The sequence below is a fragment of the Rhineura floridana genome, chromosome 4, assembly GCF_030035675.1.
Source record: "Rhineura floridana isolate rRhiFlo1 chromosome 4, rRhiFlo1.hap2, whole genome shotgun sequence".
NCBI lineage: Eukaryota > Metazoa > Chordata > Lepidosauria > Squamata > Rhineuridae > Rhineura > Rhineura floridana.
This window is the reverse complement of record NC_084483.1, coordinates 142,934,675-142,961,594: the sequence shown is the minus strand read 5'-3', so window position 1 is coordinate 142,961,594 and position 26,920 is coordinate 142,934,675. Positions and strand designations below refer to the sequence as shown.

The 26,920-nt window shown below is 41.0% G+C and overlaps 1 protein-coding gene across 1 annotated transcript; it reads right to left on the bottom strand.

The window, feature by feature from the left end:
- Positions 1-8,875: 8,875 nt before the first annotated feature.
- LOC133383616 (cytochrome c oxidase assembly protein COX20, mitochondrial) lies at positions 8,876-18,243 on the bottom strand. Its single transcript, XM_061624630.1, has 4 exons — positions 17,996-18,243; positions 12,150-12,264; positions 11,177-11,240; positions 8,876-10,218 (listed from the first exon to the last, which is right to left on the bottom strand). Exons 1-4 carry the CDS (start codon positions 18,029-18,031, stop codon positions 10,077-10,079), a joined length of 357 nt encoding a protein of 118 aa, XP_061480614.1. The 5' UTR covers positions 18,032-18,243; the 3' UTR covers positions 8,876-10,076.
- Between the last annotated feature and the right edge of the window lie 8,677 nt (positions 18,244-26,920).

The window sequence follows — 26,920 nt, the reverse complement described above, 5'->3', positions numbered from 1 at the left end:
TGGTCTTGTAGCCACAGTAATTTCACTTTCAATTGTTAATGCATCCTCTCATCTATTGATTAGAAAAATTGTAGAAGAAGCCACGCAGGCAAAGGTACAGAGCTCTGCCGATGCCAATGATCAGCTACTGACCCTTGCAGAGGCAGAGTTTTGCAAACCCCTGCTTGTGGCAGAGAGTCTGCATGTTCCTGTTTCACACTTGCTACCATAACGTCAGGTGTAGGTAAAGATGTGACTCCCTGTAGAATAAGGTGTGTATGACTTTGGGAAAACAGTTTAGTGTGCCCAGCTGGTACCCCTGCTTGCCCTAATTACACCTGTGGCCTTGGAGGTTCCCCATTACTGATCTAGGCAATCAGAATGTGTAATACAGTAGGGCCCCACTCATGTGGCGGGTTATGTTCCAGACCCCTGCTGAAAAGTGGAACTCTAGAATGGTGCGCGATGCCTGAAAACTGCTGTAAAAGTGGAACAAGCGCTGTATGAGTGGGGCTTTAGTCTAATTAGGTCTAATTGAGACTGCCACATTAGCGAAGCGCCATAAAGCGGGGCCCTACTGTATAGGTAATCAAATCTGTCTCTTAGTGAAGGTGTTCAAAATGTAATTGTAGATGAAAATTCTTCTGGGTCCAAAACTGCCTACCTTTCTATAGTGGCATTTCTCCAACGTTCTACCTCAAAAGGCCCACTTTACAAACCTGAAATTGGTACAGTGCTATAGTTACAAAATTGTAGTGCAGACATGCAGTTTCTCACAAGATGGAGGTGAAAGCTACATAATCAGCTGGCAATGTCATTTTCTATTGCTAGCTCTGTAAAAATTACTTTTTTTGCCATAGCAATGAAGAACATATACGGAAAGCGGAATTGGACCGAGATGAATGAGATGTGAAAACTGGAGGGAGAAATATAAATAATTTAAGATATGCAGACAATACCATACTACTAGCAGAAACTAGTAATGATTTGAAACGAATGCTGATGAAAGTTAAAGAGGAAAGCACAAAAGCAGGACTACAGTTGAATGTCAAGAAGACTAATGACAACAAAAGATTTAACTTTAAATTTGACAACAGGGACATTGAACTTGTCGAGGATTATCAGTGCTTTGGCACAGATCTTAACCAAAATGGAGACAATAGTCAAGAAATCAGAAGAAGGCTAGGACTGGGGAGGATAGCTATGAGAGAACTAGAAAAGGCCCTCAAATGTAAAGATGTATCACTGAACACCAAAGTCTCTATGTATGGATGTGAAAGTTGGACAGTGAAAAACGTGGGTAAGAGAAAAAAATCATTTGAAATGTGTTGGAGGACAGCTTTGCAGCTATCATGGACAGCAAAAAAGACAATTAGGTGTTAGAACAAATTAAACAAGAGCTGTCACTACAAGCTAAAATGATGAAACAGGTTATCATACTTTGGACACATAATGAGAAGACATGATTCACTAGAAAAGACCATAATGCTGGGAAAAACAGAAGGGAGTAGAAAAAGAGGAAGGCCAAACAAGAGATGGATTGATTCCATAAAGGAAGCCACAGACCTGAACTTACAAGATCTGAACAGGGTGGTTTATAACAGATGCTCTTGGAGGTCACTGATTCATAGGGTCGCCATAAGTCGTAATCTACTTGAATGAACATAACAATGGAGTTCCATAGTTCAGCTTTCCTCAAGTGAAATATAAAAATTATTCTGAAGCTACTGTAACTCAGCTTTTTGATTTTAGGTAGAATTTGATGACCCAGTGGCACAAAGTAGGAAAAAAACTAAGTTTTCCATAATCCAGGGGTGTCACCAGCTGGGTGCGGCAGGTGCAGGCTGCACCCGGGTGACACCATGGAGGGGGTGACACCAGAGCCGCCCGGCCCCACCCCTAGGCTGCAGACGGCACCAGATCCAAGAAGAAGCAGGACAGGCAGACGCCGCTGAGGGCCGGTGGATAGCTGAGCTGCCTGCCCGGCCTGTGCAGCATGGCACATGCGCTTAGACATCATCGGAGGTGCCACGTGAGGGAAGGGTGCCAGTGGCCTGGAAGATCTCCTGTGGGGCGGGGCTTCAGGGTCCAGACTCCAGGATTTAATCACTGGGAGAGATCATCAGTCTGGAGCGCATGCGTGCTGAGCGTGTGCGCGACAGACCAACCACCCCTGTCCATGCCCCTGGGAGGGCGCATGCTGGAGGTCCACACACCCCCTCACTCCCACTAGTGACACCGCTGCCATAATCCCTGGCTCTTTTCAAAATTTTTACTTATTCCCAGCAATTTCTTTTTTCACACTTAACTTGTACCTTACTCCTCTGAAAACTGCTGTTCATCTCTTCCTGCTTTTTACATTCCCTTTCTCCTGCGTCAACTTGAAAGTCGAGCTGTATAAGTTGTGTACTTATAACAAACATGCATCTACCTATTTTGTATTGGTACACTATCTAATACCCATGAAGTCAACTGGTAGGGGATGTTGGCCTGATCACAGAAGGCAGGGATATTTATATAATCAGAGATGTCAACAGGATTTCCTGGGCCTAGTACACTGTGGATTGGGCCCTCTGCATCCCCATTCGCCCAGCAATCTATTGGCAAGAACGAGGCCACCTCCAGCAATCTGGGGGCCCTTGAGCACAGGGTATCAGTGAATCTCTTGTCCCACCCATTTCTTCAAACCAACACCCCTTGTGCCCCCAGCCCTTGTAAGTAAAAGAATTTTTTACCAATATGGCAACCCTCACTTGCCAAAGAAAAGCATTAAAAATTAATTTGTTGGAGTAAATGCACCCATTTTGTATTTTCAAAGGTTTCATTATGTTTTACCATGCTAATTATAGGTAAGTTATATTAATAGACTGGGATCTTCCCAAAATCTTCCACATAGTGCACAAACAATTGAGAAATAATTATCAGTTTGGGCTGTTTCTGTTTGTCCTCTAATGTTTTCACACTAAAAAAAGTATGAGAGTAGAATCCATACTTTACTATCATTTGCAAAAATGTTTGATGAGGGGGAAAAGCACTTCAAATAAACAAAACTTATTTCAGTTCCCCATCAGGATTTTCTACTCAGAACTTACCCACTCGTATTAAGATACGAGAAAGTACTTGATCTACAAATCATAGAGTTGGAAGGGGCCTATAAGGCCATTGAGCCCAACCCCCTGCTCAATTCAGGAATCAAACTTAAAGCATACTGGAGAGGTGGCTGTCCAGCTGCCTCTTGAATCCCTCCAGTGTTGGAGACCCCACCACTTCCTCGGTAATTAGTTCCATTGTTGTACTGCTCTTAACAATTAGGGTGTTTTTCCTGATTTCAGCTGAAATTTGGCTTCCTGTAACTTGAGCTTATTAGTGAGATTTTCTCACTTGCATGGAGCCCAGATCTACCTTTTGGAACAGACAGTCTTAAGAGGAACAGCTAGAGAAAACTGTGACAGGGATGGCTGGTGTCTGGGGGCATGGGCCAATGATAGGTCACAGGGATGTGGCCAAGTCATTCTGGTTTTCTCCCCATCCGCCCTTGGAAGGCTCCCTGTAAGCTGAGTCCATTGTTCTGTGTCCTGTACCCTTGGATGATCAAGAAGAGATCCTGGCCCTTTTCTGTGTGACAACTTTTCAGGTACTTGAAAAGGGCTATCATATGTCCCTTCAGCCTTCTCGTCTCAAGGCTAAACCTGTCCATTTCTTTCAGTCTCTCATAGGGCTTTGTTTCCAGTTCCCCGATCATCTTCACTGCCCTCCTCTCAACCTGTTCCAGCTGGTCTGCATTATTTTTAAAGTGTGGTGTCCAGAACTGGATGCAGTGCTGAAGATGAGGCCTAACCAGTGCTGAATAGAGAGAAACTATTGGTATCATATGACACTGTTATATCAAAGCACCAATATAAGCCAAAGATGGAATAGTAAATGGAAGGCTGCACCCTTAAACACTATTTTGAAAAAGTTAAATTACATTTCTAACAAAAAGGCCTTTCATAACAATTCAATACATCCCTATATTAAGCAAGTGTATATAGTGTACAAAAATGGCACACAGAGGATACTTCCACATTGCAAGGCTTGTATGCAGAGAAAATAAACGTTTCACATACAAGATCCATACAAGCAGATGCAGTACAATATTCCAGGATGCCTCAGTTTCTCAGAAATCTTCATTAAAAAAAAATCAAATTAAGAGGAATCACCTTTGACGTGTAGTGCAGAATGAACACAGCACTTGTGGATGTAATGCTATTAGTACTATTAACAAGGAAAGGTTGAAAAGGGCCTTTCTAAGAACAAGCTATTCATCTGAACATGCTTTGCTACCATAAGGCACTGCAGCCTGACCTACTCCACAGGCTTATTTATTGTGAGGATAAATAAAGAAGGGGCAAACCAGATGTGCCACACCACCTTGAAATATTTGGAGGAATAGTGGGATATAAATGTAATAAGTAAACAAATAAATACACAACTTTCCAAAATACACACATAGGAACTTCCCCGCAATAAAGGGGAGGGGAGGGAAGAAGAGAGAGAATGAACATACAAAAGCCCTACAGACCTGGTCAACACTCTCTCACTCACAGGGGAAGATTTGCACCACCTTCTTTCCCTAACAGATTGATGGGACAAATAGAAGGGGGGGGGTAGAGAGAAGAGAGAGAAAAGGGAAAACATTAAGGGCTGCTCTTTCTTTCTGAGATTGTCAAAGGACAGGTAAGATCTCAAGGTATTCTCCCTCTTCTTTATAAGCAATCTAAGCCAGTGTTTTCTCAATATTTTTAACTCTTTTAGCTAACATAAACATTCCACACCTCCCTTCAAACCTGGCTCCCCTAATTATTTTCTAAAGGATTGCAATATCATGACTTTTTATTGGTGCCATCTTGCCTGAAAACTAACGTACAGAAAATAAATTTGGGGACATTACATCAGCCTCCAAACCTAACATAGGTGTTCTTTGTTGGATACTATATATATATTCAGTAACTTAATTCTCTAGCAGAAAATTTCAAATATGTAAAAAGCTTTTTGTGACTCTCTTTAGGCTCGCTTTGTATTAGTAACACAGCTGTATTTTCCTTGAAGGTCTGAGACTATTGTTTAAAGATTAAGGTTTCATTCATGTTTATGTACTGTATATGGATATTGTTTATGTATGTTGCTTTGTAAATTAATTTGGTATGTTTTTATTGTACCATGTGTATTCTACTGTAAACCGCTTTGAGATCTTTTAGATAGTAAGCAGTCTATAAATGGAAATAATAATAAAATAATAATTTATTTATTATTTTATTTTTTTAATTTAATTTAATTTATATACCGCCCTGAGCCCGAAGGCTCTCTGGGCGGTGTACAAAAAGATAAAAACAAGCACAATATATAAATACAATAAATACAATAAATCAAGAAACAAAAAAAACAACAAAAGAACCAAACAACATCCAAAATACAGAAATGCTGTTAAAATACACTTTAAAATGCCTGGGAGTATAAAAAGGTTTTCACCTGGCGCCGAAAAGATAGTAGCGTCGGCGCCAGGCGCACCTTGTCGAGAAGACTGTTCCACAGTTCGGGGGCCACCACTGAAAAGGCCCTAGCTCTAGTCACCACCCTCCGAGCTTCTCGACGGGATGGTACTCGGAGGAGGGCCTTAGATGTTGAGCGCAGTGTCCGGGTAGGTTCATATTGGGAGAGGCGTTCCACCAGGTATTGCGGTCCCATGCCGTGTAGGGCTTTATAGGTCAAAACCAGCACTTTGAATTTAGCCCGGAAACAAATAGGAAGCCAGTGCAGACGGGCCAGAACAGGTGTTATATGAGCGGACCTTCTGGTCCGCGTCAACAATCTGGCCGCTGCATTCTGGACTAGCTGTAGTTTCCGAACAGTCTTCAAGGGCAGCCCAACGTAGAGCGCATTGCAGTAGTCCAATCTAGAAGTTACCAGAGCATGAACAACTGAGGCGAGGTCGTCACTGTCCAGATAGGGACGTAGCTGGGCTACCAATCGAAGATGGTAGAAAGCATTCCGTGCCAACGAGGCCACCTGGGCCTCAAGAGACAAGGAAGGATCGAAAAGAACTCCCAAGCTATGAACCTGTTCCTTCAAGGGGAGTGTAACCCCATCAAGAACAGGATGGACATCCACCATCTGAGCAGAGAAGGCACTCACCAACAGCGTCTTGGTCTTGTCTGGATTGAGCTTCAGTCTGTTAGCTCCCATGCAGTCCATTATCGCAGCCAGGCAACGGTTTAGCACGTTAACAGCCTCACCTGAAGAGGATGAAAAGGAGAAATAGAGCTGCATGTCATCAGCGTACTGATGACAATGCACCCCAAAACTCCTGATGACCGCACCCAGCGGCTTCATGTAGATGTTAAAAAGCATGGGGGACAGTACCGATCCCTGCGGGACTCCACAATGGAGAGTCCAGGGTATCAAGCAATGTTCCCCAAGCACTACCTTCTGGTGACGACCCACCAAGTAGGAGCGGAGCCACTGCCAAGCAGTACCCCCAACTCCCAACTCCGTGAGCCTTCCCAGAAGGATACCATGGTCGATGGTATCAAAAGCAGCTGAGAGATCAAGGAGAATCAACAGAGTCACACTCCCCCTGTCCCTCTCCCGACAGAGGTCATCATACAGGGCGACCAAGGCTGTTTCGGTGCCAAAACCGGGCCTAAAACCGGATTGAAATGGATCAAGATAATCAGTGTCATCCAAGAGCCCCTGGAGCTGGCCGGCAACCACCCGTTCCAGTACCTTGCCCAAGAACGGAACATTCGCCACAGGTCTATAGTTGTTCAGGTTATCTGGGTCCAAGGAGGGTTTCTTCAGGAGCGGTCTCACTACCGCCTCTTTTAGGCAGTCAGGGACCACTCCCTCTCTCAAAGAGGCGTTTATTATCTCCTTGGCCCAGCCGGCGGTTCCGGTCCTGCCAGCTTTCACCAGCCAAGAGGGGCAAGGGTCCAGAACAGATGTGGTCGCCCGCACCAGTCCAAGGACTGTCGTGTGGTGCTGGTGGTGGAGTTTCTCCCACTCTGAAGCAACTTAATAGTTGTACTTCCAAAACAAAAAGATTTTTCTTTAGTTTGCAATGTCATCCCATTTTACAATTTACAAATAAACACTGAAATAAGGCTGCAGTTCTATGCATACTTGACAGCAAGTCACTTTAAAATGAATGTGCCTTTCCTCTGAGTAGACATGCATAAGACTTGCTTATTAACATAATTTATTTATTTATTAAATTTATACCCCGCCTTATGGCCCAAAGGCCCTCAAGGCGGCTTACAAAAAAACACGAACATAATACATCAATAAAACATAATACATCAATAACATAATACAGTTCTCAAAATTAAATAACAATTCTCAAAATTAAATAATATTTGCAGTAACTAACTATAAAATATGGTGATTCCCGCATCATAACGTAAGTTAGCAAAAAAATAAAAACAAAAAACAGAACAAAGCGGTAAAAACAAAGACTCTTCCATGGTTTTTCTTCTCCAAGGTAGCCTCAAGGCGACGCTGAGGCGCTGCCTCAGGCAGCCCCTCTCCTTTATATACCTGGAGCAGAGAAAAAACAGGATGGCAGAGTTGTGGAGTAAGTGGCCACAGCTGCAGCAGCATAGTCTCTCAAACACAGCATCCTTCCATAATTAAGGTTTCCTTAACTAGAGAGCTGAGTCTCTTCTCCTTTTACAAGGTTTTTATTCTTTTTCTATCACCTTCTGTGGGTTGCTCTTTCCCTCCCTTACAACCACCTCTATCTGCTTCTTCCTAAGTGTCACCTTGCCTGAAATCCAATGTGTAGAAAATAAATCTGGGGCAGTTGGAAGGGGGAGGGGCACAGATTCTCCCACTCTGAAGCAACAGAGTTGTATGTTTTGTTTGCAATGTCATACCATTTTACAATTTGCAAATCAACACTGAAATATTTACACACTTGAGTAAGTCCTATTAAACAAAAAATAAGTGTCCCTCCTGAACCCAAGAAGCCTTACACAGGGAGTAAACCTAACTCAGCAATGCAACCTCTCTTCATCCATGTGGGGATATATAAAACCCCAAGGGGAGTTCTCTCCCCCAATCTTTGATCTTCCATGCTGGATGTGCAGAAAGAGAGAACGGGGAGGGGGCTCAATCACAGCCCTAGCTTCACTCATTGGCGAAACCCAGGGAAAGGCAGGGACTTGGAGCAGTCGGACTAGGCTAGCTCATTTCACAGAAACCATGGGGTGGGGGATCACATTTTGGTTTATACAGCACATAGGAAGGTTTTTTTTAAAAAAAAGAAAGCTACAAGTCTGGACCTTCCACTGGCTCTAGGTGCCCAAGACCCTGCCCCTTTCTATCCTTTTCTCAGCTGCCCTATATATAACCCAGTCATCTTTTAAACACCCTCTTCCACAAATTATAATCCTGGGTGAACAGAAATAGGCACACCTTCCCCCTTGCTTGTTTTTTTCCTCTGGAGATTGCAGGACCACTGACTGCACAAGGCTTGAGGGGATTCCCCTGCTGCAAATGGGCAGCTGTGTTCTTTCAGGCTCAAAAAACAGCCTTATGTTGAAAAAAATGGAAGGCTTGGAAAAAGTAACATTGCCTTCTGTATAATTCAAGCATCATTTATTAGTATACATCCAGTTTGCAAATATTTGTTTTGAATATGGATTATATAATCCCATGCATGTTTACCTAGAAGCAACCCCCATTAAGTGTGCACTGGATTGCAGCCAATGTATAATTTAAAAGTTCTGCTTTTATAATAAGGAGCCAAATATTAAAACACCTTAAAACACCCACCTAATAACACACAATACAAAATAACTTCTAATACGTCTTAGAAAAATTGATTTATTTACAATAATTTCTACTAAACATGATTCTTTTAAAGAAGTTTGCATTTTTAAGTAAAGAAAATGTGAAGCACAACATATACAGTAGTCTCAGCAGTTCAACAAGTGACCTGGATGAACATTAAATGCTCCAAGACAATAAAATAAAGGTTATCATTAGAGGCTATTTAGGCCTGGGTGACAAATTGTACAAATGATGCTGTTTGAATGATTTTACTGCAGGAATTGTCAGAAGCAGCTGATTGAGTAGTAACTTATCTCTGCAGTGCTGAGAATGGTTAACAGTAAAAACATCAAGGAATGCTCCGAGTGTATTATTTCTACCAATCTGCCTAAGCAGCTCTCTTGAATTAGTATTACACATTTTCTTACATCCATTCTATACAATATTGTCAAGAGCACTTAATATTATACAATGCCAGTCTCAAATACCTCTAAATATGTTATTGTATTGTACTTTTATTGTACAAGCACCATAGGAAACTGGCAAGAGGTATATAAAACTAGAAAGGAGACTGAAGTCTGTGTTTAAAGATTTTGTGAAACAGGAACCACTACTATGATAAAACTCAACTGAATTACCTACTAATATAATTAATCTGTATTTACAACTTGGAAAATATTTTCTACAATGACTCAAGCTTTTTTACATTTTTTCACTGCAGAAAATTTGTTTCCTTTTTATTTGAATGAGGGGGCAAGCAGGAGGATTTCACAGAACTACTCCCTTTCCTAGCTTCATTAAAGCAAAGTACACCTAAATAAGCAAAAGACACGATCCAGGTGTCCTATTAAGTTGAGGAGGAAAGAATTAAACATGCTCAGATCTATTTCGTTAATATAACTGTAATCAAAATCTAATTTATATTAGTTGTAACTCTTATTGCTGAATAGTTTTACAAACACAAAATACTTCTATCTCAACACTAGTTTAAATCATTTTGAAGAAGTATTATATAAGCATCACTGTTAGCTTGTGCTACTCTGGAACATCAGGTTAAGAATCAGGTTTTTCCCCCAAAGCAAGTCAGATTACACATGCTCCACCCTTGATGTAAATGCAAGAATAAAAAGAAAATACAAATTGGAGCATGAGGGCAGTCCATTGTGCTATTAGGATCTGATACTGTTTCCTAACATTTGGCAGCAAACAAGAGCTTCGGTTTCTCAGATTAATTTTCATGTTCTGGTTATGAATGTTCAATACAAACTGCATAAACATTATTACAAAAACTATGGCCAGCCTTCTTCAGCACTTTTGGCCTTTTTCTCTGGATCAAGTGGAGTGCTTTCAAACAAAATTTTGTTTCTCATCCCTTCTTGAAGCATTCGTTGCTGAATTCTGAGTTTTGCATTATTGTATCTACAATAGATCCTTAAGAAAGAAAAACAAAAGCATGAATGATCCCCACCTCTGCTTTAGAGAACAAGAACTCACAATATTTGTTCAGGTGGTAAAACAGTAATAATAGAACCAGCTAGTACTTTGAAGATACAAATGCTTTATAGAACTTTTCCTCAGGCAACAGGACTACCCAGCAAAAGGAAAGATGGAATAGCTGTCTGTATATGTGCATCTCCTTTGGTGCTTAGGAATGAGACTGCTCTCACCCTCCACAGAATGCTATCGTAAGGGATCCCTTTCTTTCCCCACCCCTATTTCCAAAAATTGCTTTTTAAAGGGAAGAAGGGCAGCTGTATGTAAAACTTATTGGCTGCTTTTTGAAATAAGGGAATCAGAAAGTAAGAGATTGATATGTAATCAATCTATATATTTTAGATATAGATTTACATATCTATATTTTATAGACATGTAAAAGCTACAAGAAAACATTGGGTTGTATCCAACGCTGTCCATTTACAAGTAGAATGGACTGCTGCTTGTGCAATGGGACATCACTCCTCTTTCCAGTCCCCTGTGCACACTCAAAATCTGCTCTGCAGGGTTTGGGGGCCCTCTGAACCAGATTTTGTGGGTACCTGGGGGCTGCAGGAAGGAGAAAAGGAAGGTGACATCCAACCGTGCAAGCAGAAGTCCATTCATGCAACACTGGATTTTACTCTCTCTTATTTCCATTACTGAAGATACTGGATATGAACATGGATTGTTATAAAGTAGCACTGCATGAATTAAAAAAACTCCTAGGCAACAGGAAATCTTGGAGAGGGATGCAGGAGGTGTGCGCGAGTCTTGTTTCCAGGAATGGCTTGACGTGGTGTGATTGTGCATGCTGAAGTGTGGGGAGACCTGAACCCAAAGCAATCCCCTCAGCACATGTGTTGCTGGCACAATCCCAATCTTCCAGACTAGTCTGTCACAATTCCATACATACCAACATCCTAGCGTTGTCAGGATAAAACCTCCCATGCCAAAATCACAGGATCGTCTCACTTTACCTGGGAAGATAAGAAGTTTGTTCATATTCAAGGTATGCAGATAAACATAACAATTAGATAAGAAAACGAACTCAGAGAAAAACAAAACAGAGGAACATGTTACTTTGTTGAAACACATTTTTGAAGTATTTATAAATCTATAGACTAACAGGACCCTCTGTGGCGCAGAGTGGCAAGTGGCAGTAACGCAGCCGAAGCTCTGCTCACGGCCAGAGTTCGATTCCAACGGAAGGAGGAAGTTGAATCTCCTGTAAAAGGGGTCGAGGTCCACTCAGCCTTCCATCCATCCGTGGTCAGCAAAATGAGTACCCGGCATATGTTGGGGGGTAAAGAAAGGCCGGGGAAGGAACTGGCAATCCCACCCCATATATATACGGTCAGCCTAGTAAACGTCGCAAGACGTCACCCTAAGAGTCGGAAACGACTCGCACTATAAGTGCGGGGACACCTTTACCTTTAGACTAACATTAAAGCACAGAATGAAACTTTGCTGAAAATTGGGGTAATTTGGCATATACAAAACTGAGAAAAGTAGAATGAGGAGTGGAGAAATGCAGGCTGTGTTGAACAAAACAAATGCAGGCTGCAATAGATATGATGTTCACTGAAATGAACTTTAGCTATTTTCAGTTGTTGAGGCATGCTTATGAATGTACAAACTGCTAAGAAATTTAAAGAACACTCGGTATCCAAGGTTTAGAGACAGACGGTGCTGTATGTCTTTTTGGGGAAAGTGTTTCAAGAAAATCAAGTAGGCAACACTTTGAAATGTTTGTCAACTGTTGTGCTGTATTAAATTGCTTCAAGGAGTAAAATATGACATAGTATGAGAAGAGAATGGAAACAAAGAAAACATTACATGCAAAAAGATATGCCTGCAAATTTATATGGGTCTTTACTTTTACTTACTAGTTGCCAAAAAGTGTCCAAGGCCCACAGCTACAGCACCCAATGATCCATAGAGCACTGATTCCCGAGCACAAGGAATGTTTCTGACATCAAGTATTCCCAATAGCTTAAAAGACTGGAAAGAAATGTAACATTAAACCATTTTCACAGACCAATGTATTAAACCATTCTACATAACTATTAAAGGGAAACTAATTTATCTTATGAATCATCATTATGGCCCAGCAAATTTTTAAGGGGAAAAAAAAGCTGTTGAAACATTATCCTATTATTCCCATTGTAGTTTGAGCTTTGGCATTGCTCGATTAATATCATGGACAAAACATACATCGGATCACTTTGGTCATTTGGATAGTCAGCTATCATCCAGCTGAAGGTGAAATCATATGGTGGAATAAGGAGATCTTGTTGGTAAGTTTTAAGGCAATAATGCTGAAATATCACTTTACCAAATGTTATACTTTTCTTTTATCTATTAATTTTCTTACATTTATATCTCACTTTTCTTCAATCATGGAACCCAAGACAGCATACACATAGCTTCCAGGCACTGGTCAGATCTAGACTTCAGCTTCACAAGGTGGTGGTCTCATGTGTCTTTAGACCATGCCTGGGATATCTGAATTTGGATGGCATGGTTTGGACAGGAGCAGCATGACGTTTTGATTCTGCTCAATTTCTTAAGGCTGTTTGATGCATTGATCAGCCACACTGAACCCTCTTCTGGGTTGGGAGGCTTCATGCTGCAGTGCTTCCTATCCTTCCTGAAGAGTAAGCTGAAGGTGGCATGCTAGAAGACTGCTGCTCCACCCCATAGCCAATGATCTGCACTCATCTCATCTCCCAGGCCATTTGACATCTATGTGAAATCATTTGGTGAAGCTGTTTGGGGATTTAGGGGTCTATTTATCCTTTTCATCAAGTTTTGGAGTAACAGTTTGGGTCCAGGACCAGTGTCTGGACTTTGTGATGGACTGAGTGACAGCAAATAAAATGACACATAATCTGGACAAGCCAGGTATTTACAGTTCAGGTGTTCAGCAGAACTAGCAGAGTATACAGCCAGTTTTCTCAATGGCCTCTTAAGGATCAGGTTTGCAATTTGAGGCTTCTTCTGAAGCCAGTGTTGCTTCTGAATAGTAGGTAGTACTGGTGCCAAACAGGTATACCAGCAGCAAGAAAAAATTGGTCAATTGTGTCCTGGTAACATCCAGATTAGACAGAGGCAGGCCACTTGGAGCATATCACCTTGATCTTCCATTATCTTCAGTAGTTCCCAGTTCGTTTCCAGGCATATTTCAAAGTGCTGGTTTTGATTTTTAAAGTCCTAAACGGTCTGGAACCAGGATATCTTAAGCCTACCCACTCCTTTATATCACCTTCTGAAGCACTACTCTGTCTAAAGTGCAGTGGGTGGCTAGTCAAGAGGGAGCCTTCAGAGTGGCAGCATCTGCTTTGTGGAACTCCTTCCATATGGCAACACACCCAATTCAAACATTAGTGAGGTTCAGATGGCAGGTTAAGGCATGGTATTCAGAAGGCATCTGTGACCGCAAATAATAATTTTTAATTTTATTTAAAATAAAATAAAATGTAATGAAATGGATTCATTTAAATGAAATGGTATTATTTATTTAAAATAAAATTTAAATGAAATAAAATTTAATAGGAAACATAGCAAGGCACTGTACAACATAAAAACCTAAAAAATAGTAAGGAATCTGGTGGTCCTTAGGGTACTTTGTGAATTAACACAAGAACCTTGAACTTGGCCTGGTAGCAAACTGGCAATCAATGCAGCTGTCTCAGCAGAGGGGTAACATATTGCCAGTAGCCTGCTGTAGCTTCTGAATCAGATACAAGAGCAGCCCCACATAAAGTGTATTACAGTAATCAAGTCTTCAGGTTTCCAATTCATGGATCATTGTGTTGCCTATGGCTTTGATGCATTCTCTTTTGCTGCTGTCAACACAATGTTACTGACTGTTTTATTGTTGTGAACTACCCTGGGAATAGTATAAAATATTGATTATATTATTCTTCTGTTTAAAGTGGTATTATTTTTAATTGTTGTAAATTACCTTGCTGATCATAAACGTGGAACGATTGTATTGTTTTAAATAAGAGATTTGTGGAGAAAACTCCCCCCCCCCCTGATATTGTTATCGCTTTGGGACTGATACTGCTGCTGCTTCTTTACCTGCAGCAATCCTTGTTCAGCCGTGTATGTCAGTGATGTAGGTTTTCTGGAAAATTTTGAACGGCAAAGTTTTCCTATGGAGTTTGGAGAGGGGAAGGACAATCATGTTAAGTCTATTGGATTTTTCAGTGCCATCTGATGCACTGGAAAGGTTTCCTATGCATATTTGCAGAGGAAAATTTTCAGTCTGCATCAGAATTTTTTTAATGCAAGAGTGATGTAATTTGGCACGTTTATTTTACTTGCTTTAGTGAGCAACTCTAAAAACTTTGGAATTGTCAAACTTGCCTAATTATTTCCAGTTGGCACTCATTTATTGTTGCTAAGTTCTTTATGAAATATAAAAATTTCCATGGGAAACTGAAACACTGGAAAATCTTCCACCCAACATCACTGGTGTATTTGCAAATGAAAAGAATATTAAGGCTGCAATCCTACCGCTAATAATAATAATAATAATAATAATAATAAATTTAATTTCTTCGTCGCCTATCTGGCCAATGGCCACTGTAGGCGACTTACAAAATTGTTAAAATACAATTGATAAAATACAGTAATACAATATAAAAACAACACATCTGCAGCAACAATATTAAAACTGGGCAGGAGGCATTTCAGTTATAACAATTAACACTCCCCAGATACCCCGAAGGCCTGCTGAAAGAGCCAGGTCTTTAAGGCTTTCCGAAACACATTTAAAGAAGAGGCGTGCCGGAGATCTTGTGGGAGGGAGTTCCAAAGAGTGGGGGCCGCCACTGAGAATGCCCTCTCTCTTGTACCCGCCAATCTGGCTGTTTTTGTTGGCGGGATTGAGAGAAGGCCCTGTGTGGCCAATCTTGTCGGGTGGCATAATTGGTGGCGTTGAAGGCGCTCCGTGAGATAAACTGGGCCGGAACCGTGTAGGGATTTAAAGGTCAATACCAACACCTTGAATTGGGCTCGGAAAACAACTGGTAGCCAGTGTAGGTCGAACAACACTGGTGTGATGTGATCTCGGCGGCGACTATTCGTAAGTAGTCGAGCCGCCGCATTTTGTATCAGTTGTAATTTCCGGACAGTTTTCAAGGGTATCCCCACGTAGAGCGCATTACAGTAGTCCAAACGAGAGGTGACCAGGGCGTGTACCACTAGTGGGAGCTGGTGAACAGGAAGGTAGGGTTGCAGCCTTCGTATGAGGTGTAGTTGGTACCAGGCTGCCCGGCTCACTGCCGAAATCTGAGCCTCCATGGACAGCCTGGAATCAAGCACAACCCCAAGGCTGCGGACCTGGTCCTTTAGGGGTAGACTCACCCCGTTGAACTTCAGGTCAATGTCGCCCAACCTTCTCTTGTCCCCCACAAGTAGTACCTCGGTCTTATCAGGGTTCAACTTCAGCTTGTTCCTTCCCATCCATCCACTCACGGATTCCAGGCACTTGGACAAGGTCTCCACAGCCAACTCTGGTGAAGATTTAAACGAGAGATAGAGCTGAGTGTCATCCGCATATTGATGACACTGCAGCCCAAATCTCCTGATGACTGCCCCCAGCGGCTTCATATAGATGTTAAATAGCATACCGCTAGCTGAAGGCCAGCTGAGGGACCTTAGGAAATAGCTCAAGTAATGCTATGCTGTTGTGGAGAAGATTGTGGGTGGGGCAACATCCACTTATTGGGAGACTCCTCCCCACCCCCACTATGCCTATGGAAAATGGAAAGCTCCACCAGTGTAGATGCCCCGCCAGCTGTATGGGTCCGAATATGATGTTTTCGGTTCTATTGGGTCAGACATGGATCTGCAGGATCCCAAGCTCCCTTTGTTCCCTCAACATGCTCAAAAATTGGTCTGAATGGGAACAACAGGAGGGAAAAAATCCCCTTACCTCTCCCTCTGATGGCAGCAAGTTGGCAGGGCTATGGATGCGGTTGTTTCTCTTAATCTGCTCTGAAGGCAAATGTTTTCTTCCAACAGCAAAAGGACCCTTTTCAACCCTATACATGCCTACACAGAAGTAAGCCCACAGAGTTGAGGGGGGCTTACTCCCATGTAAGCACAAACTGGACCGCAGCCAAAAAAGTCTGACTTGTATTTCCCACCATTCAGGGAGGGAGCATAATACACTGGATAATAATTTAATTCTTTGAAGCTAACGTCGCATTGTGGTAGAAATACTGAGCCCAAACATAAGGGTCATTATTTCTTTTGTTTGATGAAGTGCATTTTGGCAACTATTCAGAGGGAACTGAATATACTGAACCTTGAGATCACAGAAACAATCCATCACCCTCTTGTGAGATTTCTGCTCATTTCTATTAATGTTTGGTAGATAGCACTTTTAATTAGCTTTCATTGTCAGTCATTTAAAAAATATACCATGCAGCACATGTAGAAATGAATTATGGAAAATACTGTATAATTATTCCTGCTTTCTTAATATCAGAGCCGTAACAAGGATTACCACCTCATCTGTTTTAAAGTTGTAAAACTATGTATCTGTTAACATTATATTATAAATAATAAGTGTGGCAGCACCTACTGGAGCTCGCTGCTCATTAATATTTCGTTGCACCTATTGTTTTCAACATCTGTTAAAAACCTTTTTTTAAGCAAACCTACCCAGACACATAATTTTAACATACAACTTCACTGATTTTATCAGTATTTTAATATTTTATATAGTTTGATTTAAACTGCTTAGGCTGCAATCGAATACATGTCTACTCAGAGGTAAGCTCTATCCAGTTCAGTGGGTCTTACTTCCAGGTAAGTGTGTATTGGATTGCAGACTTAGAGGTTTTTGTAGATTAAGCTGTATATAAATCTTGTCAAATACAATAAAAAAACCTTATGTGTATCAACACAAATCGATAAAAACAGCTTCATAATTTAGCATCCTGACATATAACCAGGTTTAGTTGAGGCATACCAGTTTATAAGATCAATTTTCAATCCCTTCAGGTAAATTTTTGCTATTTCATTTCTCTCCCCCCACCATCTGCTGATGGGCAAGAGAAATTTTAAAGTTGTTGATTCTCGGTTTATTGTTTAGTCTGTATATTTATGATTATGTTGTTTTATTGTATTTTAATAGGATTAGCTTTACTCATGCTGTATTCCACCCTGGCATCCTGGAAGATGAAGGCGGTTCAAAATATTTTTGCTAATTAATTTATCATCATCATCATTATTTTGATTGCGAGAAAGGAACCTGAGTGCAATGGTGAGTATTATGATCAAGTTTAACAGTACGATGTGGAATCAGGAATGGATAGGGGCTGGTTCGAGTATTAGCTGGTGTTAAGCGAAGCTCGGTTATCTACAGGAATATCGGAATATCGGCTATTAGCCCCAAGAGTTAAATAGAACTTCCATGTTAAGAGAGTGTACCTGCTTTGGGGGGGGGGCAAACGGAGAAAGACACCAGTGGCATCTGGCTGGCCACTGATGGAAACATAATGTTTGGCTCGATTAACTCTGCTAGTCTGCTCACATCAAGGCTGGTTTGAATGCACAGAAGGACATTCCCTTTGGAGCACTAGCAACCAAGGAACCCTTTTTCAAAATACACCACGACCGTAGCTCCCTATGCTAGAAAGGCCGGCGGGGCGTGTGTGTGACAGGGCCCCGCACTCGCGGGACAGCCCTGCCATCGCTTTAAGGTCATTACCTTCTCCGAATCCTCGACCTCCCGGTCATCCGCCATAACAAAGCAGCTTCGAGCAACTGCCTTCTCGCTGTCCACAAGCTACACCACCGAGCTGTAAACTTGAGATGCGCAGAGAGACCTCACGATGGAGGCAGCCGCTCTACCCATCTGTCTCTCGAGTCCGTCTACTCCCCCCCCTTCCCAACATGGCCCCTCCTTTATCTCTATGGCGCTCGGAGAGAAAACTGACGCCATTTTAGGTCTGGAGAGGAGATTTCGAGCAAGAATCCTTTGTTCAGTGAGATGGGTCACAGAGCAGCGCGCGCTCCTGGTACGTGCGCGTGTCTGCGCGGGAGCGCGCTCCTTCCCGGAGTTCTGACCCGCCCCTCCGCACTTCGCGTGTCCCCGCGTCGTGCTCCTGCCACAAACGGAACGCCAGGGCTTTTGATCGCACCATATAGAGCGGGGAGGGGTGCCATAGTAAACGGGAGGCAATCAAATAGTAACGGGAGCGGCTGATGGTGGTGAGCCGCGCATCGGGCGGGAAGACTGCCACAAACAATTGATCATGGGTTAGGGTTGTTTGCTCGAGTTTGCCTCTCATTTACTCCTTTGCATTTTCCAGATATTGTGGTTTGTATCCAGCTAAGCTAAACTCAGAGTAGCTCCATTGAAAGTAATGGGCCGAAGTGAGGCATGTTCAATGGGTCTACTTTGAGTAGGACTAACAACCCTATTTCTTGCAAGCAAGCAGGCGGCATGTTAGCGTGAAACTTTAGAGAAACAGGGTCTGAGTTAGAGCCAGTGTGGTGTAGTGGTTAAGGTGTTGGACTATGACCTGGGAGACCAGGGTTTGAATCCCCACACCGCCATGAAACACAGTGGGTGACCTTGGGCCAGTCACTGCCTCTCAGCCTCATGAAAACCCTATTCATAGGGTTGCCATAAGTCGGAATCGACTTGAAGGCAGTACACACACACACACACACACAGGGTCTGAGTTACCATATGCGAAGCAGCAGGCGTGTGAATTTGAAAAGTTCTGAAATAAATGCACAAACTCTAGCCCCCAGTGTTGTCAAGAATTCCCCCCACACCAGATCCAAACCCAAAATCCACCACAGACCATGTCTAATAACATTTTTGCGTTGTGAAACACTATTATGAGGAATTCCTTAACAAGGTTGATAACAATCTAAAAGGTTCAAAATGAGCTGTGTGCCAGTGTTATATTTAAGCTTGGAACTGTAGATATAAAAGTGTGTGTATGTTTTAGATCTGAGAGAAATATGGAGGTTTTGCTTTCCTGGTTTTTTTAGGTTTAAAAAACGCTGTGTATGCCTTTGGTTGGCTACTCTGAGAACAGGATGCTGGACAAGGTGGGCCTTTTCCTGATCCAGCAGGCTCCTGTGATGTGATTATAAGATGTACTGTTTATACAAAGGATACCCATTGTGGTACCTTATTAAATGCAAACTGAGGTTTCTCATTGGTGAGGCAGATGCACTGTGTGCATGCTCATGCCATTTATTTCTGAGGCTTATAGTTCCTAATCATCATGTCTCCTTTGCTCAAGTCTCTGGGAGCCAGCAGTGGTTTGTGAGGAGGAGTTAGTGGTGCTTAGGCTACATCACACTTAGCCTGCACATTTTCCTTCTCAGTAAGCCAATTGGCAAGAACCTCCTTGTCTTTATAACTTTTAAAAAACAACCACACCAGAGGATCTGGAGACTTGACTTAAAAATCCTTCTCTCTGTCACTGGCTCAATGTGTGGTGTTGGGTACATTACTCTGGTATCCTTTCAATCAAAGAGGTAGCCAAGTAGACGTGGCTCATATCAGACATGAAACAATACTCAAGTAGCACTTCAGAGACTATACATAGGAACAGAAATGCAAACAATGAAAAATACAAGGAAATGTCCAATAGATTTTTTTTTAAAAGCTAGGTTTTGGCTGGACAGTTTCATGAAATACATAATAGAGAAAAAATATAATGAATTGAAGCATTTGTCAAAACCACCAGACTCTCATCATAAAATGTTTGACTTCCACTACATTTCCCACTAGCCACTAGACCGGAAAATTTGCCACTAGACTAGATTTCCCACTAAATTTAATGGGAAAATCACTAAATTGGCAACAGTGCTTGCCCCTGGGCTGAAGCTGTTGTGGTGTAGTGACGAGACTAGAACCACCCATCGGCAAATTCACAAACCTTTTACTTTTTCTCCGTAGAACCTACGATGCAGGATAGTTGCATGCTGTGGGGATTAAAAAAGGGAGGCCACTTACAAATGCATCACCCACAAGAGATGATGCAGATTTGCATGAAAGTGTTGTTGTTGTTATGTGCCTCCAAGTCGACTACGACTTATGGCGACCCTATGAATCGGTGACCTCCAAGAGCATCTGTCATGAACCACCCTGTTCAGATCTTGTAAGTTCAGGTCTGTCTTCCTTTATGGAATCAATCCATCTCTTGTTTGGCCTTCCTCTTTTTCTACTCCCTTCTGTTTTTCCCAGCATTATTGTATTTTCTAGTGAATCATGTCTTCTCATGATGTGTCCAAAGTATGATAACCTCAGTTTCATCATTTTAGCTTCTAATTATAGTTCTGGTTTAATTTGTTCTAACACCCAATTATTTGTCTTTTTCACAGTCCATGATTTCCGCAAAGCTCTCCTCCAACTCCACATTTCAAATGAGTTCATTTTTCTCTTATCTGCTTTTTTCACTGTCCAACTTTCACATCCATACATAGAGATCGTGATACAACTTTACATTTGAGGACCTTTTCTAGTTCTCTCACAGCTGCCCTCCCAAGTCCGAGCCTTCTTCTGATTTCTTGACTATTGTCTCCATTTTGGTTACCGACGGTGCCAAGGTATTGATAATCCTTGACAAGTTCAGTGTCCTCATGGTCAACTGTAAAGTTGTATAAATCTGTTGTCATTACTTTAGTCTTCTTGACGTTCAGCTGTAGTCCTGCTTTTGTGCTTTCCTCTTGAACTTTCATCAGCATTCGTTTCAAATCATTACTAGTTTCTGCTAGTAGTATGGTATCGTCTGCATATCTTAAATTATGGATATTTCTCCCTCCGATTTTCACACCTCCTTCATCTTGGTCCAGTCCCGCTTTCCGTATGATATGTTCTGCGTATAGATTAAATAAATAGGGTGATAAAATGCATCCCTGTCTCACACCCTTTCCTATGGGGAACCAATTGGTTTCTCCATATTCTGTCCTTACAGTAGCCTCTTGTGCAGAGTATAGGTTGCGCATCAGAACAATCAGATGCTGTGGCACCCCCATTTCTTTTAAAGCATTCCATAGTTTTTCATGATCTACACAGACAAAGGCTTTGCTGTAATCTACAAAGCACAGGGTGATTTTCTTCTGAAATTCCTTGATCCATTCCATTATCCAACATATGTTTGCGATATGATCTCTGGTACCTCTTCCCTTTCTAAATCCAACTTGGACGTCTGGCATTTCTCACTCCATATATGGCAAGAGCCTTTGTTGTAGAATCTTGAGCATTACTTTACTTGCATGGGATATTAAAGCAATACTAATTACTGCATTCCCCGTGATCCCCTTTCTTTGGAATTGGGATGTATATGAAATGCTTCCAGTCTGTGGGCCATTGTTTAGTTTTCCATATTTCTTGACAGATTTTTGTCAAAATTTGGACAGATTCAGTCTCAGTAGCTTGTAGCAACTCTATTGGTATGCCATCTATTCCTGGTGATTTGTTTCTTCCAAGTATTTTAAGAGCAGCTTCCACCTTGCATTCTAAAATTTCTGGTTCTTCATCATACGGTTCCTCCGTGAATGAATCTGTCATCCTGGCATCTCTTTTATAGAGTTCTTCAGTGTATTGCTTCCATCTTCCTTTTATTTCATCTCAGGAAGTCAGTGTGTTCCCGTTGATTATTCAACATCCCTACTCTTGGTTTAAATTTCCCTTTAATTTCTCTGATCTTTTGGAACAGGACTCTTGTTCTGTCCTTTTTGTTGTCCTCTTCTATTTCTATACAGTAACTATTGTAATAGTTCTCTTTGTCCCTACATACTAGTCACTGTATTGTTGCATTTAGGGTTCTGACTGTGTTTCTATCTCCTTTTGCTTTTGCTTTCCTTCTCTCTTTAACCATTTGAAGAATTTCTTCAGTCATCCATTGAAGCCTTTCTCTCTTTTTAACCAGAGGTATTGTCTTTTTGCATTCTTCCCTGATAACATCTCTGACTTCATTCCATAGTTCTTCTGGTTCTCCGTCAACTAAGTTTAAAGCTTCAAACTTGTTCCTAATTTGATCTTTATACGCTTCTGGGATGTTATTTAAATTGTATTTTGCTATATGATTGCTTTGTTCTTTTTCTTTAGCTTTACTCTGATTTTTGATATGACCAGTTCATGATCTGTACCACAGTCTGCTCCTGGTCTTGTTTTCGCAGAAAGTATGGAACTTCTCCATCTTCTACCAATTATATAATCAATTTGATTCCTATATTGACCATTTGGTGATGTCCATGTGTACAGTTGTCTTTTCGGTTGTTCAAAAAATGTGTTCGTAAGAAACAAATTATTGGCTTCACAGAATTCAACAAGTCTTTCTCCTGCTTCATTTCTGTCTCCTAACCCCCATTTCCTCACAATTCCTAATTCTTCTCTGTTCCCTGCTTTTGCATTCCAAAATTTAGGAAAAAAATACATTAAATAGAAATTATATTGGGGGAGAGTGTGACAAGGTGCTGTGTGTGCCTGTGCAGTCTGCTAGCCAGGTGGTAATTGTTGATGGGTAACTTTAAGGTTCCTACTGTTCTCTCTCTCTTAGGGTTCTTTGTTTTTGAACTGGACTTGGACCAGACAACAGTTCAAATAGAGGGCTGCTCTCTAAAAAGTAGGGCATATGGCTATCCTACAGGCAAAAACATGTACCTCTCCAGCTCCTTGAAGGGAAGATGAGGTATACCCTTTTCTTCAAAATTATTTGGATATACTTTGCAACCCTTTAAGAATTCTCACTGATAAATGTTGGACAATGTCATGTATCCTAATATTTCTAGACTAGTTTGCATAACACTATTTAAATATGCACAGTATATTTAAAATCAATTAAAATGTCACAAAATAGAAAGCAAACTTTTGAGTTCTGCAGGACTCATAATCAGTCTGGATGTTAAATAAAATGTGGGGGGGGGAGAAAGAAAGTTGGCTTTCAGCATTATCTTATGTATATCTATTCAGAACAGGCCCCCATTGTGTTAAAAACATAAGAAGAGCCCTGCTGGATCATACCAAAAGGCCATCCTGTTCCATGCATCTTGCTTCCATGGTGAGCAGTCATTTGTTCAGTGTGAGTTAGTCACTCGCAAGTACAGTATAAGTTTTCAGTTTTGATACTAAAGCCATAACAGTTGAGTTTAGTAGAAGATTGCAGGCTTACGCTACAATCTTATACATGTCTACTCAAAAGTAACTCCTATTGAATTCTTTGGAACTTAAACTCAGGTAAGTACATGTTTTCAGCCTGAATTGGATTAATAGGCGCTACTAAGTGCTATGCAGGTTTCAGGTTGCATATAAGACAATAATGGGCGATACCCCCCACCCCGTTTTCTGACACGTCTGGTTTGTGAGTCACGCGAAGCTAAACTATGGCTTAGTGCAAGCATCCAGGCTTCCAGGGGGAAGATTGTGGATGCTTTCCTTCTCCATGGTCATTTTGCTGCTATGCAGCACTGAGCTATGTCATAGCTTGCCTTAGCTACCCATGAACCTTTCCTTCTCTCACTTCTTGCAGCAGTTGGGGGAGAGATGGATGGAAGAAGGGGAGAACATCTTTCTCGAGCTTCCCTCTGTGGCAGCAGACACTTGGAATTTGTCAAAATTCTGCAAGGTATTTTGACAGGTGGACGGGACAACCCACCTGTCAAATTTAGCCCATGAGGTTGATCCTACTAAGGTTCTGGCTCAAGGGGCCAATAAAGTTCCCCATCCCCGTTCTAATGGATTAATTGATTCTTTCTGCATTTCCTACTGAAAGTCGTATAGGTCAGTGTTTAAAGAAAGGGGCCCTGCAGTGTCAATATCCACTATACATACAAGTCCTAACAATGGTTAAAATAATTTTAGTTATTGGCATTTAGTTATGGTGATAGTTCTACTTTAGAATTATGATATTATGTTTATATGATGAGGGGAGAGACTCTTTGTCATCAGGGGAGGGCTATTTCCACCTGCCTTGCCCCACCCTCCAGCCCTGGAAGCCTTCAAACGCAGCTTCTTTCAGAAGACTTTCTGGCCCTTTCGGTTGAGCTATGGGGGTTCGGGGGATGGAAGAGATTTTTGTATCAGCTTGGGGGTTAGTTTTTAAATATTTTTGCTTTGGCTTTGTTGTTGAGCTTTATGCTCATTTATGCTTTGATGTATGTATATATATATATATATATATATATTTTCTTATTGCAGTGATTATCCTTTTTATTATGTGTTGTGCTGTTGCGTTTGGACTATTTGTGTGAACTGCTTTGAGCACATGTGTATTTGTGGAAAATGTGGTATATAAATAAATATAATAATAATAATAATAATAATAATAATAATAATTTCTCTTGCCTTTTGGCCACAGAAAATAGACTCTAAAGCACAATTCAGTAGTCAAAATACAAATTACAGTACACTATTAAAATAGTGCTTATTCTTTATCTCATAAATTACTAATGGGTTGTATGCTAGTGGCAGTAATACATTTATTAATTCTAGTGCTATCCAAATGATTAATACCAGCACACTGCCAATTCTAAGCTGTAGTTTAGTATCCTAGAATTTTATTCCCCCCCCCCCGTTGTTTTATCATTATTCCGTTGCTATTACGTGTCATAGTATGAAACCGAAGCAAGCAAGGGATGGAGAGAAGACAGCAGGATAATAATAAAGTACTATAGGGTCCGTATTAAGGACTTGGTACAGAATGTTTTATTTTTTGTGTTGACACAGAATCCAGTGCACTATCAGGAGTTATAGATTGCTCAGTTGCAAGAAGAAAAGTATACAGGGCTCCACATAATTCTGATATGAGCACATTATTTATACTTGTTATGAATAGGAGTATTACGGTTAATACAGAAGAATGGACAAAAGAGGCAGTGTGGTGGACTTAGAAGAACTTTACCAGATGGCAGAGTCAGTCAAAAATAAATATACTTTTCTTATGTTTTAAATGCTTTGATGGCTTTTTCTTAACAGATATATCAGACTGAATAGATAAGCATGTTTTTTAAAAAGATTTTTAAAGAGGTTCTTGTTTTTTCTTATTTTTGAATACTTTTTGCTATCTTCAATTACTTGTTCAGAAAAGCAAGGTAAATTTTATAGTGTGATATTCAGTAGTGACTGCCTGACAGAAGAGAATTCATCAATGGAATGGGGGGGGGGGAAGGGAATTTTCAGTGATCCTCCCTCCGATGCAGTACCCACACATCTCTAAGTTTCCTCCAGAGGTTTGGGGAGACCCACTCCTCCCCCCCCAAAGAAGATTTAGGGAGAACACAAATTTCCAGGGGACTTCTCAAGTCATTTGGGATTTCTGACATTTGTTAGAAAAGGATTTCAAGAATCTACAATGAATGAATGAAAAGATTTAGCTCCATATGCCATCTGGTGGTTGTATTCATAGATGCCTTAGAAATGTAGTTTGCCTCTTCATTTTCCTCAGGATGCATCCTGATGTATACAATTTTAGAGGTGACCCTGCTGTGGACCCACATTCATTCTTTTTTGGGCAATGTACAGTGTTTTCCTTTACACTGGATTCAGAAAAAAACTGTTCTTCCTGTTTGCAGCCAATTACATAATGCTGATTAGTTATCCTTGACACTTAGAATTTTTCAAGCTTAAATTTGTTGTTTTAAAAAAGTGCCAAACAGGGTTTAATCAGGGTTTGCAATTAAGATTTGATAAGATTAAAGGAATTTAAGAATACATTATACTATAGAGAAAAATTTTAAAATATGATGAACACTAAGATATTTATTTATAAACTTAGAAATCAGTAAAAAGGCACATGAGGCCCACATTGCTGAAGCTAAGCAGATCTGGGGGTGGTCAGTGCCTGGATGGGAGACTGTCTGGGAACCACATGTATGCCGCCTTTGGTTTCTATGATGAAAGGCGGGATATAAATGTAATAAATAAGAGGTGAAGTCTGCAATCCTATACTCCACTTACTAAGGTGCAAGCTGCACTGAACATAGTGAGACTTGCTTCTCAATCAGCATGCATAGGATCACATAGTAGGATTGTAATTCATGTAATAGGAATTAACTAATGGTGCTGAACTATGAAAGTAGAAATGTAATAGGAGGAGGTTGTCTGACTGCTCCTGCAATTGCTGAAGTGTTTTCCTCATCTGATGTGATCAGTGCCATCCAAGCTGACAGCTTATCAGAAAGTCAGGAATACATGAATGGAGTCATTCCACCACCCCCTCCAAAAAAGCAGAAATTGTGCTACCAGAACTAGCAGCACAAATCACACCTCTGGCAGTATGTGCAGTGTAAATGCAGAGTTTTTCTCCATAAGCAGCCAATTGTGATGGTAGCAAAACCCATTTTTGTGCAAAAACCTGTTTTCACATGTGGTGTGACCTCTGAATCAGGGTGATAACAGTAAGTATTTGATCAATCTTGATAACATTTTCTAGAGAACTGCTTCTTACTACTTTACTGTACAAAAAAATGACTTCAAGGTTGTGTGTTAATTAGATGTTTTGTGATCTCTCTCAAATGAGGAAACCCTCATAATCATCTCAATAACTAGGTGCTGTGCAGTAATAACATTAAAAAGAGCAAACCCTGGCCCCAGGCTTCCAATCTAAATTTATGCATTATGCCTTTTAATTTTTTAAAGGGCTTAAAAGTAGCAGGGGAAGGGTAA